The sequence below is a fragment of the Salvia miltiorrhiza genome, chromosome 5 (assembly GCF_028751815.1).
Source record: "Salvia miltiorrhiza cultivar Shanhuang (shh) chromosome 5, IMPLAD_Smil_shh, whole genome shotgun sequence".
In the NCBI taxonomy this organism is placed as follows: Eukaryota; Viridiplantae; Streptophyta; class Magnoliopsida; order Lamiales; family Lamiaceae; genus Salvia; species Salvia miltiorrhiza.
The window spans coordinates 32,972,886-32,988,450 of NC_080391.1; the positions used below are offsets into that span (position 1 = coordinate 32,972,886).

A 15,565-nucleotide genomic window follows, 5' to 3' on the forward strand; every position below is an offset into this window, starting at 1 on the left:
AACGTACGATTGATGCAGCAACTCGAGGACGATGAATGACACCCGACGAGGGATGGTGAACTCGTCGTTACGTCGATAAATTTGAATTTGCTTGGGCAAAATTCAAGAAGAACTCGAAGTCCTTGAGAGAGAATAAACTCACAAATTTGATTGATAAAAGATAGGTTAAAAAAAGATCTCTCTAAACGTTCAACATGCAGCCATATATAGGCAAACTAAACCCTAATCTAATGAAGGAAATAGCGTAAAAACAAGGAAACTTAAAAACAAGGAAATAAAAATAAACTTGTTCCGCAAGTTCTGGACAATTCTGGAATGACCGCCAGCTCTGGAAGAATGCTAACTCCGGAACACGCCAATTCTGGAACGCCAGCTCTAAAACACCACCTCTGGAACGCCAGCACTGGAACGCCAACTCTGGAACGCCAGCACTGAAAAACTCCAGCTCTGATCAACTCCAGCTCTGGAAACTTTAGCTCTACTCTGGACTTCAGCTCTGGAAGTCAGCTCTGGAAAGTATGCTCTGCTCTGAACTTCAGCTCAGCTCTGGCATCCTTTTCAGTTCTGCTCTGTCATTCTCTTCTGTTCTGCTCTGGCATTGTGTTCAGCTCTGGCGAGCTTGGCTCTAGTCTGGCTCGGAATTCAGCTCTGGTTGGACGCGAGCTTAGCTCTATTCTGGGTGCATCACCTAGGGGCCTTGATGGATAACATCAAGGACGAGGACCTCAATGACCTGCTGGGCATCACTGCTGAATCCCCGGAGAAGCCTGAGTTGTGGTATCCGGTCCTAGAGAAGGCCCTTCCCCAATTCGCCTTTGGTGCCTGCTCTGACCCAGTGCCTACTACTCTGAAGTACCGGCCTTCTTTCTGCACTTCCTTGGTGAAGTTCGTGGACCAGCTGAGGGATCAGACTGGTGCTGGCTCCCGGAGGTTCTTACAATATAGCATGGAGCCTCCCTTGCCGTCTGGCTTCGATGCCTCCGCTTTTGAAGATTAAGCCTGCCGCCCTGCAGCTATGGACCAGCTTCTTGCCCTGTACAAGGATGAAACAGTGTATACCCAAGAGGCATTGAAGCTGTTGGACGTAGAGCAGCGTCTGCCTGCAGTGGATGACTCGGACACGCAGCTGGTGTTCGGGAAAAGGGGCCCTTCTGGCGAGACCTCTAGTATTGTTGCTGGTCCGTTGGCTCCGATCTCCTCTGCCCCTACTCCTCCCTCCTAGATGCTCCTGTTATCGCCTCCCTCCCAGCTGTCATTTCTTGTTTTCTCTTTTTGCCAGGACTTGTAAATTTTATCTTTGTAAATACTTTATCATATTCGAATGTTACTTTGGGATGATTTTTCCCTTGACTTTCAATGTTGTAAATTCGCCTTTTGATCTAACTCTGTGTTTATTTGTTCTTCGTGCTATCCTATTGTCGTTGCTTTATCTTTGATGTGAACTTGTATTTCGAAACCTCAAGATGTGGCGGTTGTTTTTTCTACGTAGAGTATGATTTTTATTTTTTTGTTGAAGTGTTCGTGATTCCTCTGGTCGGCTTTCCTCTGGACGGTTCCTCTGGATAATTCCTCTGGCTCCGGCCAAACCGGTGGCTTTGTTCTGAAAATATGATTCCTCTGAGTGTGTTGTTGGAGCTGCTGCCCTGACCTCCTTCCTGGATGACTTGCTTTGGTTTTTTCCTTTTGCTGTTGTGGTTCTTCCCTGTGTATATTTCTCTGGCCCTTTCCTCTCTGGGCGCTCCTCTGATGCTTTTCTTCTATCCATTCCTCTGGCTGCTCCTTTCCAGGCGTTTCTCTGACGTTTCCCTTCTGGTCATTCCTATGATGCTTCCCTTCAAGGCTGGAACACTCTGCGCGGAGCATGGATGATCCGGGGGATGCATCCAACTTTCGCGGCTTACGATTGAATAGTAACCCTCTGTGTGGAGCATGGATGATTCGGGGGATGCATCCAACTTTTACGGCTTACGATTAAATAGTAACCCTCTGCGCGGAGCATGGATGATCCGGGGGATGCATCCAACTTTTACGGCTTACGATTAAATAGTAACCCTCTGCGCGGAGCATGGATGATCCGAGGGATGCATCCAACTTTCGCGGCTTATGATTAAATAGTAACCCTCTGCGCGAAGCATGGATGATCCGGGGGATGCATCCAACTTTCGCGGCTTACGATTAAATAGTAACCCTCTGCGCGGAGCATGGATGATCCGGGGGATGCATCCAACTTTCGCGGCTTACGATTGAAGTGATTCTCCTGCTCTTCCCTTGATGTTTGTTTTTCCCTTGACTTGCTAAGTAGCAATTTGAATTTGTTTTTCCCTTGATTTGCTAGGCAGCAATTGTGGATTGACATTGTGAATTGTGGGTATATACCCTACTCCCCCCTCTGGAGACATGTGCAATGCTCTGCATGAACATGTTAAGTAAAATATGTAACCGGAAAAGAAATAATCTTAAAGTAAACGAGTCAACACCAGGGAATTTCCTAGAACCACGCATCCGATTTTATTGATATCATGGCCCCGAACCTCGTTAAAACCCCTGTGGGGAAAAAGAGTATTCGGTCTACAATGTGTTATTTCATCGAACAACATTACACATAAAACTTTTTCAGAGTATTGATATTCCATGGTCTAGGGAGAGCTCTGCCGTCTAGGTCCGACAATGTGTATGCTCCGCCACCCAGGACCTCGGTGATGATGAAGGGGCCTTCCCAATTAGGTTCGAACTTGCCCACCGGTTTCAATGCATCGGCCCTCTTGAGGAATAGGTCGCCTTTAGATAGCTTTCGTGCTCTGACCCTCTTGTCGTATCCTGTCTTGATCATGCTTTCGTATTTCGCTGCTCTGACTTGGGCTTCATCCCGCTGCGCCTCCACGAGATCGAGCTCTGCTCTGCGGAGTTCCGAGTTTTGTTCTGTGTTGTAAGTTGTTATTCGGTATGACTCCAATCTAGCTTCCGCTGGTACCATTGCGTTGGACCCATACACCAGGGTAAAAGGTGCCTCTCCAGTTGCTGTTTTTGGGCTAGTACGATAGGCCCAGAGTACGGTATCCAACTCCTCGACCCACTTCCCTCTGCTCTGGTTCAGCCGTTCCTTGATCCCCTCGCAAATTGATCTGTTCGCCAACTCCACCTGCCCATTTTCTTGCGGATGAGCCACCGACACGAAACGTTGTGTTATGTCCATTCGATCACAGAAATCAGCAATCCTCTGCCCTGTGAATTGGGTTCCATTGTCTGACACGATGATTCTGGGGACTCCGTATCGGCAACATATATTTCGCCAGATGAACCGCTCCACTGTCACTTCGTCGATCTTTGCCACGGCCTCGGCTTCTACCCACTTGGAGAAGTAATCCACCGCCACAATAAGAAAGCACTTGCCCTCTGGCGTTGTGGGCAACTTCCCAACAATGTCTATACCCCATTTACCGAATGGGCAAGCAGCATACATTATCCCCATGGTTTCCCCTGGAACATTGATTTTTCCTGCGTGCTTTTGACAAGCTTCGCATTTGCGAACGAACTCCTTGGCGTCCTTAGTGATGGTTAGCCAGTAGAACCCTGCCCGGATGATTTTCCGTATGAGATCCCTGAATCCCGTGTGCCCGCCACAACAACCTGCATGAATTTCTTTTAAGGCAAAGTTAGCTTCCTCAGGAGATAGACATTTTAGTAGAGGATGGGTGAAAGAGCGTTTGTAGAGTTGATCATTGATTAAACAATAATTCTCGTATCGAGCCCTCTGATTGGATTCCTTGTTCAGTCGTTCCCCTGTCTTAAGAAAGTGTATAATTGGGGCCCGCCAATCATCCCGAATTTCCACCGTAAAAAACTGAGACGTCCCCATTTCTCTGGTATCGCAGAGCAGCGTGATCTCCTCACTCCAAGTCTGTTCCACTACGCTGGCGACCCGTGCCAATAGGTCTTCTTTGGTGTTCTCCTCCCGGGAAATTTGTTCTATTTTGAACTCCATGAATTTTCTCTTCATTTCATTGATCTTATTATGATAGGCCCGCATCCGCTCCTCTTTAACATGATAGCCCCCCGAGAATTGTTGGGCCACCAATTGCGAGTCGGTTCTAATGATGACGCATTCAGCCCGTAGCTCTGACAAAATGTGCGCTGCTTTGACCACCGCCTCATACTCAGCCTCATTGTTGGACATTTTGCAAGTAAACTTGATAGCAAACTGGTACATTTCTGAGCTTGGAGAGACAACATACACCCCGATCCCACATCCCTCTTTCGTGACAGATCCGTCCACGAAGGCTATCCAGAATTCTTGTACAGGACGGCGAGTAGTTTCCTGAATGAAGTCCGCAAGGGCTTGCGCCTTGAAAGCCATCCTTGGCTCGCAATCCACGTCGTATTTCCCTAATTCCACAGCCCACTTCACCATTCGTCCCGACAGATCTGGTCGTGCTAACACTTGTCTAAAGGGTAAGGTGGTTCGCACTACCGCACGATGCGATAGGAAGTAGGGTCTTAGCTTTCGAGCCATGACCATGACCGCCAGAGCAGCCTTTTCGATCTCTGAATAGTTTAACTCTGGCCCCTGAATTACCCGACTGACAAAGTATATTGGTTTCTAGTGGCTCCCATCTTCTCTGATGAGGACAGAGCTAATTGATTCTTCACCCACTGCTATGTATAAGTATAACACTTCTCCCGGAATTGGCTTGGTCAGAGTCGGGAGCTCTGCCAAGTATGCCTTGAGATCGTCAAAGGCTGTTCGGCATTCCGCGGTCCACTGAAACTTGGTCCCATTCCTTAGAATCTTGAAAAACGGCAAACTCCGTTCTGTCGATCGTGAGATGAACCTGCTCAGAGCAGTGATACGCCCGTTCAAAGTCCGTACCTCCTTGATCCCTCTGGGTGGTATCATGTCCATGATGGCTTTGACCTTATCCGTATTGACTTCGATTCCCGCATGAGTAACCTTATATCCCAAGAACTTTCCAGTAGTGACCCCAAAGGTGCATTTCGCCGGGTTGAGCATAAGCCGGTGGTTTCTAATGACCGTGAAGACTTCCTCCAAATCAGAGACATGATCCTCTCCTCTGACACTGCGCACCAGCATGTCATCTACGTACACCGAAATATTCTTTGAGAGTTGTTCTTTGAATATCTTTTCCATCATCCTCTGATACGTAGCTCCCGCATTTTTCAAACCAAACGGCATGCTTCTCCAGCCGAAAACCCCGCAGCAGACGGCGAAAGCCGTTTTAGCAATGTCCCCTCTATGCATTTTAACTTGATGATATCCCTGGTAAGCATCCATATATCATTGATAATAGTGCACACCCTGAAGTGGAGTCTACTAGCTGGTCAATCCTTGGCAGAGGATAATGGTCCTTCGGGCAAGCGGCATTCAAATCCCTGTAATCCACGCACATGCGCCAAGTGTTTATCTTTTTCACCACCATTACGGCATTCGAAATCCATTCTGGGTATTGCACCTCCTCGATATGACCCGCGTCCAATAGCCCCTGGACTTGCTCTCTGATAGCGGCGTCCTTTTTGGCCCTGAAATGTCTCGTTCTTTGCTTTACTGGCTTGACATTGGGATTCACGTTTAGGCAATGTTCTGCCAATCCTCTGTCGATACCCTTCAAATCGGATGTGCTGAAAGCGAACACGTCCGCGTTCCTCTGGAGGCAGCTGATTAGCTCTTCTTTAGTTTGTTCATTCATAGATGACCCGATCTTTGTCTGGAAACCTTCTTTCCCTGGGAATAGCTCGATCATATGGCATACGTCGCCAGTGGATATTAAGGATGATTTCTCTGAATTATCCCGGGTATTCGATAACTCTGCCAACTCCCTCCGCTCCTCTGCTAGGGCAGTAACATCACCCGTCTTCCCCTTCTTCCTGGAATCTGGTCCCTCTGTTGTCCTTTTTCTCTTCTATCCCGAGGAATGTGTGAGCATTCGCACGTGGCACTCCTTTGACATTTTCTGATTACCCCATATCTCTCCCACTCTTTCCCCTCCGATGGGAAATTTCATCTTTAGGTGGAACATTGAAATAACTGCTCTGAATGTCGTCAGAGCGGGGCGTCCAAGTATCACATTGTAGGATGGTCGAGGCATATCCACTACCAGGAATCGTATCATCCTATTTTTGCAAGCGTCTGCTCTGCCAAGTGTAACCGACAGCTCCACAAATCCTAATGGCATGACAATTTCTCCCCCAAATCCAAAGAGAGGCGAATTCGTGGGCTCGATTTTAGTCTCGATCCCTATTTTTTGAAGATATTCTAAATATAGAATGTTCACTGCACTTCCGAAATCTACAAAGACACGATGTACAATGCAAGTTGCTATGTCCGCCGTGAAGACCAATGCATCGTCATAAGGATACATAAGGGTTCTTAGGTCCTCTATCCCAAAACTGATAACTGGCTCCTCTGCCGCTCCCGTAATCTCCATTACTTGTTTGGGATAATATCCCATTTTTACTGCACGTAAGACTTGTTTCTTTGCCCGATTAGATGTAGGTGTCCCATTCTCCCCGAAAATCATATGTACCTCCCTTCTGGTCGGGAAGAGGTGTACCCAGCCCTCTCCGGCCCCTCTGCGCTGGTCGCGGTTTTCCTCTAGGCGCCGATCCCGATCATTTCCCTGTTCCTGCCTCTAGTCATTTCTATGGGGCTGTTGTCCCTGCCCCTCGTTCCCTCTGGCAATGAACTGGTCCAAATTGTCTTGGCGTACTAGGAGCTCCAATTGGTGCTTAAGATGTCCGCAATATCTGGTGTAATGCCCATAAGCATTATGGTATTCGCACAACTTGTTGTTGGGCCCTTGCTGCGGTTGCCCATCTCTATAGGTGCCTGGTGCCCGGAAAAACGACTGATTCTTGATTAGGTGGAATATTTTCTCTTGTGGTTTGTTTAGGGGGGTGTACTCATTGAAACGATTGACCTCGTTCACAGTACGCTGTTGGCGGAGTTGTGCTTCTGCTTGGGGAGGAAGTACCCGGGGAGGCAATCCTCTGAAAGGTGCCCGGTCCTGGTTCCTGTTATTCTGCTCCGGTGCTGCTTCGGCCCTTTTAGCTTTGTGTTTATCGTTCTCGGCTTTTCGCGCCATCCTGGCATCCTCCAGTTGCAAGTACCCTGGTAGCCTTGCCATGATATCATCAAAATCCCGTGCTGGCCTGATTTGTAATTCATCGAAGAAGAGCCCTGGCTTCAGTCCTCTAACATATGCGCAGTTCTTTATCTGCGACTCCGCCTCTGGCACCTCCAGAGCAGCGAGATTGAACCTAGCGGTGTACTCCCGTAGTGTTTCATTTTGATCTTGTTTGATGTCCATCAGGGAAAGGGCTGACCTCCCAACCCTTCGAGAACTCGCGAACTGACGCAGAAAACGTGTCTGTTGATCCTCAAAAGAATGAATGGAATTCGGGGCTAGCGTTCCAAGCCACAACTGGGCAGGTCCAGTCAGAGTGGTAGAGAATATTCGGCATTTGATGCCTTCCGTGTACATGTGGAGTGTAACCAGTCCCTCGAACCGGTTGAGGTGTACCTCCGGATCAGTGGTACCGTTGTAGTCCAGTGAAATAGGCTTATAGCTTCTAGGCAGAGTGTTCGCCAGGATGTTAGCGGAGAATGGGCTCCGGCTGGTAGTGGTATGAGCTTTTGATGTCCTAGCTCACTTATCATCCTTATACCTCCCGTGCTCCCTTCGTTCCTTTGGCGAGTCATGAGCATGATGGCGCTTGTGGACCCTGTGTTTCTTCCTGCCAGAGGAGTATTCCTGCTCCCGTCCCGCTGACCTTCTAGTCTGATGTGACCTCTCTGACCGATGCAATTTTTCTGACCGGTATGATTTCTCTGCCCTGTGAGATCTCTCTGACCTCTGCACCCTTTCGTCCCTCTGAGTCTTTTCCCTCAGGGTGTCCTCCAAATCCTTGAGCTGGTTCTTCAGTTGCGACACTTGTTTTTTAGTGTCGCGTTCTCCCTCGGTCTCTCCTCCTCAAACATGGGAATGATGGAGCGACTGTCAGACTCGTCAACCCCTTCTTTCCTGATAATGCTGCTTAGCATGACGCGGCTCCCCTCTGGGCGCCGTTCCGGTTCCCTCTCAGCAGGGAACCTTTGTGTTTCCTTGGGCAGTGCGACTTGTTTATTGGCGAGTTGGTCATTCACCTCCAGAGCAGCGGGAGGCGGAATTTCAGTGCCATGTTGGTTGAGCATTCCCAACAAGGGAGTCGTGGCGGGGACAGTCGATAGCAGCGGAGTCCCTAGTGCTTGGCGTACAGCAGCATAGTTAAGCAAAGCCATCATCTGCTCTGCCAACACGAAGTTCAGCGGTCCACCACCAGATGTGGGGACTAAACCCTGCAGTTTGGATCCCGTGGCCACCAGAGCATATCTCTGGGGAGTGATGTTCTGAGCTATCAGAGGAGTGGTGGAAGTGTTGAGAAAACCCGGCGGAGTAGTGAAAACAGTGCTGGCTGGCAGACTGTTGAGCAACGAGGTGGGTATCTCAGTGCGGGCACCAGAGCTGAGCCTAGTGTTGTCGAACTCCTTCTTGAGAGTGCGACGAACATCAGAGGAATCCATAGTACCTACATGTAAAAAATGTGAGAAAAATCCTCAATAAAAACAAATCGAACCACCCTTTTTCAGAGGAATCTGTAATATAAGATATCCCGAACACTGGCGCGAAGGCCATTATGAAATCCCTTTCGGAGTACCTCCGTGCACTAGGAAATAAACCCAGGACACGGATTCGAACGTAGATAGAGAATAACGGAGATTTCCTCCCAGATCCGGATTCAAAGATGGTAGAGAGAACATTCTACCCGACAAATCAACCATGAAAACCGAAAAACACAAAGAAAACAGAGCATCAATCTGACGATCGTTAGTGAAACATGTTAGATTTGCTAGAAAAAATAGAGATCATGTGAGAAAATACAATAATCGCACGCAATTATTATGGCAATGTGGAAAACAACCATAGATCAACACCCAACCTTCGATCTCACCTATACTTTCAACATGCACATGCGGGAAAACAATAAAAACCACGAATCTTATGAGTTTGTAGATAAATCAGAACGAAAAACGGATCTATTGGTCCAGATTCACATGGGTATTCGAAATAATGGATCAATTGGGGCCTGCGCACGCAAATTCGGTCGCAATTATGGATCTGCATGCGCAGGTGGTCGGAACTCACGCCTTAACTCATTTTTCCCACAGACGGTTCAATTATGGATTTCCTGTTATTCTGCTCCAGTGCTGCTTCGGCCCTTTTAGCTTTGTGTTTATCGTTCTCGGCTTTTCGCGCCATCCTGGCATCCTCCAGTTGCAAGTACCCTGGTAGCCTTGCCATGATATCATCAAAATCCCGTGCTGGCCTGATTTGTAATTCATCGAAGAAGAGCCCTGGCTTCAGTCCTCTAACATATGCGCAGTTCTTTATCTGCGCATATGTCTCTGGCACCTCATATGCGCAGTTCTTTATCTGCGCATATGCTCAGTATTTCCGTATAGGTATTTTCAGTATTTTTTCAATACGACAAGTGCACCCCTAGTTATCCTATTCAAAATTTGTGAGTACTCGATTTCAAAAATATATATTTCGTCTACCCACACCAGCTCTGATATGCTTCGTCGGATACCTTACGTGGGTACTCACGTCAAGTATTAAGGTACCCGTAAACTATAAATATTCTTGCGCCGATATATATATTTTAACGGTGCTTAACACTATTAGAATTTTGTTTTTGTTTTTTTGTTTTTAATTATGGTGGACTCGTCGTCACAACCTCAACAGATGTTGGGCCGTACACCGGATCGTCGTTGAATTAGTTTTGAAGAAGTCGTTGATGGACGACCTCACGATCACGATAGACGAAGTCCCTGTTGGAGATAACTCATTGGGGTGATAGTTGGGGAGTGAAAAATTGATTCACCATTTTTTGTGCATTCACGATGATTTCTGCTATTTTTTTGGTCTTTCCGTTGGACGAAGAAGACAAAGTATCATTGAATCGCGAAATCATTTTGTGATAGAGAAAAAACATGAAGAAGAAAGGAAGATAAATTAGGTGAATTTAATGAAAGAAATGATAAGAAATGAAGAAGAAAAGGTGTTTAAATATAAGAAAAGAAAAATCAAAAGAGGCGTTTTCGGCCATTAGCAATTTAAAATTTGAATTTTTTTTTAAAAAAAAAAATAAAAAGACGTGCATTGCACGCGATTTGACAAAAGGACTGATGAGCCCGGCTCATTCAACTCAAGTTAGGGGGGGCATGCATCGACCGATTCATCGTCAAAATTAATTTGAGACAAGCGATAAACGGGCGATGTGTATGCTCCAGGTGAGGACTATCCCAAAAGAGGCTCCACCATTGAAGATTGTCTCCAGCTCCTCCAAATCTTTTTGGTCCCTTATATTTTATTAATATAAATATAATATAACTCAAAATAGGTGGACCTTTGGGATAGAATGCTTTTTGAGAGACGAGTCTTTGGACGAATTGGTTTGATATATGTCGACTCCAATAATAGGAATGCTTTGTTATGTGTGTAGAGATCCCCATGTCACCCCCCTCTCTCTCTTTGCGCTAACGAGATGTCATCCAAACTATCTTTTCTCCCGCGAAGAATCATTCATTCAGTCACCAAATCATGCAAACACCCTCAATTAAGCAGGAAAGAAGATGGTGCCGCTGATGATAACTGTCGTGATAGCGAGAGGGGGCGGCAGCACACCGCCATCGATGACTCCGATCTTTGGGCGGGGATGCTGCCGGAGCTTCTCGGGGAAATAATGCAGCGAGTTGAGGCCACCGAGGACCAATCGCCGCACCGCCAAAACGTCGTCGCATGCGCCTGCGTCTGCAGGCAATGGAGGGAGGCGGCCAAGGAGGCTGCGGAGAAGGCTTCTATCCATCACCCTGGCATAATAACGTTTCCTTCTTCGCTCAAAAAGGTCCCCTCTTTTCATGAATCCAATGGAATTCGAATCGCATATTTTAATTTTTTAGGCCATCATCCAATTGCATGTTGGAGTCGGTTAGCCTTAGCAATTTAGGTTTTAATCTCAATGTTGAATGCAGGATTTATTGATTTATCAAATCATTATTGAGTTATAATGATGCACGATTTCAGCATGTTTTAGGAGTTCATTGTTTCCGTTGAATAAAATTTGGGCAATTTCAGTATCTGAAGTATATTAATATCCCTAAAATATAATTCTGTCATTGATAACCGGAAAGACCTTGGATATGAGTTGGTGGAATGATATATCAGAATACATTGTTTCTGTTTTTCGAGCAATCTGTGATTATTTATTTATGAGTTTGGGTGAGGAATGGACTATGTGATTAAACATACTTGAACCTTTATATCAGATCATCCATACATCCTCTACTGTATACCAGTAAATCCCTAAATTTTATGTCCATTTTATATACTGCAGGCAGGGCCAAAAGACTCGCTTCACCAATGCCTTATAAAACGTGATAAGAAGAATGCTGCATTTTACCTATATCTTGCTCTCACCCCATGTGAGTAATCTTTTACATTTGATTTTCAATTGTAAATGCTTCTTAATCTGAGTATGTTGCCTTACTCTGTCAAAGTAACAATGCATTGATTAGTTGGTTTTATTTGCTTCTATTTCGAGTTGGTTGCCTTTATAGTGTTTTATACGTGGTTTTTGGTTTGTTATCAACACAGTCCGTCAATGTTCCTATTGAGGTCTTCAGCTTATCTTTCATGTTGTTTTTTCATTATTCTTTCCTGAATACTTCATGCTGGTTGGATATGTATTCTTAAAGTTTCAATTGTAAATTGTGTAATTCGATTTATTAACAGATATATATATTGATACTAATTGTTCCTGGAGTACTTGAATTTGAAATTATATGGAGGTTTTAAAATAATTAGCATTTTATTTGTGAAAATACTCGACGCAAGAATGCTTTTTAACTGTATTGATTAGATCTGTTTTGGATAACTAATGTTTTTAACCATTTGAACATTACCAAATTAACGATACAACTCAACTCGACGAGGATTGTATCTGTTTATTACGTCAAGTTTCCTCATCCATCATCGATTTAGTAATACAGGAGTTCACATTGTACATAAACATTTTTTAATTATCACCCATCAACTTCTAGTCGCTCTATCTTCTTTCAAACATTTAAGCAGCTTGCCATGGGAAAGTTAATATGGATTTACTTTTCTAAATCACGGTGGTGACTGTTTTTGGTTCTTCTTTTTATATTATCCAAATGTTGGAAACCTTAGCAGCCTAACTTATTCTGGTACTAAATGAATGGAAACTTTTATTGTTTTTTACTCCCATATGCAACTTATCAATGCAACTTGTCATTATAGTTCTATATTTGTCTCAATATATTCTTAAGAGCATGCCGTATTATTAGGTATCCCATATGTATTTCTTATATATGTGATGGTTTCTTTGCCACAGCATTCACGGACAATGGTAAGTTTCTCCTAGCTGCACGAAAATACCGTAGTGGTGGACGCACTGAGTACGTCATATCATTGGATGAGAGTGATCTATCACAGGGAAGTAAATCCTACGTTGGAAAATTAAGGTAATGACTTTATCCACATACTATTTGAATGTCTATGATGACCTGGTTTTTATCCTTGCTTTTGGTTGGCCATCTAAAGATAAATGATGTTGATTGGCTGCTTCTATTGTCCCTTTGAAGCACTTGATATTCAAATGCACTGTGATCCATAAGAATGAACCAATTTCAATTTCTTTTGAAGAATGGCAGCTGTACTTTTTTAATAAAAATTGCTGAGTATAAGAAAGAGATCCAACTTAATTGCTGGTGTGGCTTAGGCTGTTCAAACTAAGAAACTGAACATCCTCAGAAGAGAGGAAGAATTTGGTAGATTTTAAAATTTTCCAAAATTGAAGTGGGAAAAGTGCATCCTTACAGTAATTTACTAAAAATTGCAATTCGTGATTAACTTATGCTAGTTGACACGGTTCCTAAAATGTGCTTCAAACAGTTGAATGGGCTTGTATGCGAATGGAAATTATGTAGTGATATAAAGCTATGAGATAAGAGGAACTTTTTTCTTTCAATATCTGGCATGTGAGCTCTCTTTCTAGTTGCTACATGAACAACCATCCTTCCATATCTTTCCCAAGCTGCGGAGACGTGTAGCCATTTTTTATTGGTTAATTTTTTTTTGTAACCAAATTTTCCATCCGATATGGCAGATCAGATTTCCTTGGTACTAATTTCAAGATCTATGATAGCCAAGCACCCCACAGTGGGGCAAAGTCATCAAGCACTAGAGCTGGGCGCCGCATTGGAAGCAAGCAAATAAGCCCCCAAGTCCCAGCTGGTAATTTTAAAGTTGGGACAGTGTCTTACAAATTTAATCTGTTGAAGTCTCGTGGTCCGAGGAGGATGGCATGCAAACTTACATGCCCATCCTCAGAGGAAACCTTAAATGATGGACATGAACACGGACTGAAAAGAGAGAAGCAAGAGACATCATCCAGAGTAACAGTCTTGAAAAACAAAACTCCAAGATGGCACGACCACTTAGAATGCTGGTGCTTAAATTTCCACGGCAGGGTGACTGTCGCGTCGGTCAAGAACTTTCAAATGGTTGCAACAACAGATCCAAGCAAGCCTGATGGAAAGGGTGATGCGGAGACAGTGGTGCTCCAATTCGGAAAGGTAAGCGACGACACTTTCACGATGGACTACAGGCAGCCTCTCTCGGCCTTCCAAGCGTTTGCCATTTGCCTGTCCAGTTTTGGGACCAAACTGGCTTGCGAGTGAAGGAAGAGGTTTGTTGGCTTTACTAGAGTGTCGAGGTTCAGCTTCTTGCTCATGCTGGCGTTTATCCACAAAATGAAGCCATATTCATGATCCAAGTATAAGGTTATTAAATGGGTTTCAAGTAAATTTTAGTACCTACACTACTTTTGCTGGTTTGAACAAATGAGGGATCGTTTTACATTTTTGGCTGGCATTCTGTGTCATTGTCTTTTGTATATGAGGAATTGGTGAAAAAAATACGCACTTATGTAAACTGTAAATGAAGAAAATTATGAAGGTATTGCATTATTTTGAAGCTAATCCTTGTTGGGGTCGTGTGTTGTTTGACGTTTTTCTGGGGCTGTGGAATCAATTTACATGGTAAATTTTCTTATATGGGAAAACTCAAGTATTAAGATATTTAGAAAACGCAAAACTTCTTGTACACATCTCATGGGTGAAGCGTCCCCTCCTCGCCCAAAACCCAATATCAGCCCTTCCCTTTTTCTCTCTCCCTTTTCTCGCGATTCTCGCAGCCTCGCAGCTGTCACATTGCCGCTTCTTGCTTCGCCGGAGTAAGAGCAAGACAAGGTCACGCAGAAGTAGTGGCTAGCAACCGTTGCTTTGTCGTCGTGGAATCGAAAAAAATGAGGATTTCTCGAGAATTGTTTCCTCTGCCGGCACAAACTATTGCCAGGCAAAGACATCATGTACAAGTAGGTTTCTTCTCTCTCTCTTAATTTTCCGCGTATTATAATCCATGCTACACTATTGATTTTTTTTTCCTTTTTTTTTATGTACATATTTGTAAAGGAGAGAGGGCATTTTGCAGTGTGGAGTGTAGGTACAAGCAAATTTTCATTGATGAGGAAGATAGCTGCGAAAATGGTGGTTGTACGTTGGAGTACAACTATACATCTGCATCTTCTTCATTGTCGTCGTCTTCCCGCAGCGATAAGGTGGCAAGAGTTCGGACAACAAACATGTTTGCACATTCCGTTTATTTTACGTGATTGGGTTGCTCATTTAATTCACTAATTTCATGGGAATTTTAATTGTTTTTTATTTGCCTAAATTTTGTATTCAACAAATGGGAATTTGATGGTAGCTAGCTATGAGGGTGTTGGTGTTATAGTAGATGTTGAATTGTTGTTGAATTTTGTTCATTCTATTCAATTAAAAGTGAAGAACATTGAAATTTGGTGAATACATCAATTTGAACTCTGTTTATTCAGTTTTATACTGTTTCTTCTTCGACTTATTTGGTCAAGTAATTATTGTCGTAATAAAAAGTACTTCCTCCGTCCCAATAATCATGTCCCGTTTCTTTTCGGCACGGATATTAAGGAGAGTAGTATTAAGAAAAAAGTTGTATGGCCCACATATTTATGGGTTTGTTAATTAAATTTTAAGCATTGTTAACAGTCCTCTTCCATTTGTTGTTGCCGATGGTGGGCGAGCAGCCGGAATAGCGAATGCCGCCGGTGCGAGTCGCCGGAACAGTGAACAGAGAAGAGAGCTTATGAATACCACAACTGTTGAACACCAAAACACCATAATTTCGAAACAGTGAAACAGAGGAGAGAAATCTTTCAATTATGAACACCAAAACACCACCAGAAATCAAAAAATGGAAATCTTTCAATTTCTGAAATTAAAACAACAAAAATAAAAAACTAACAATTATGAACACCAAAACACCACCATCTCTCGGCCGACGGCGAGAGGTGGTGGGCGAGAGCCGGAGGCGGAGGGCAGCGACAGTTGCGG

General features: G+C 44.3%; 1 protein-coding gene across 1 annotated transcript; it reads left to right on the plus strand.

The window, feature by feature from the left end:
* The first annotated feature begins 10,268 nt into the window (after window positions 1-10,268).
* LOC130986896 (tubby-like F-box protein 7) lies at window positions 10,269-14,116 on the plus strand. Its single transcript, XM_057910435.1, has 4 exons — window positions 10,269-10,959; window positions 11,449-11,536; window positions 12,469-12,598; window positions 13,243-14,116. Exons 1-4 carry the CDS (start codon window positions 10,600-10,602, stop codon window positions 13,814-13,816), a joined length of 1,152 nt encoding a protein of 383 aa, XP_057766418.1. The 5' UTR covers window positions 10,269-10,599; the 3' UTR covers window positions 13,817-14,116.
* Window positions 14,117-15,565: the final 1,449 nt, after the last annotated feature.

Coding starts and splice junctions, on each gene's coding strand:
- LOC130986896 (XM_057910435.1), top strand. CDS start 10,600: ATGTCATCCAAACTATCTTTTCTCCCGCGAAGAATCATTCATTCAGTC. Junction 10,960..11,448: donor TTCCTTCTTCGCTCAAAAAG/GTCCCCTCTTTT, acceptor TATATACTGCAG/GCAGGGCCAAAAGACTCGCT. Junction 12,599..13,242: donor TCCTACGTTGGAAAATTAAG/GTAATGACTTTA, acceptor CCGATATGGCAG/ATCAGATTTCCTTGGTACTA.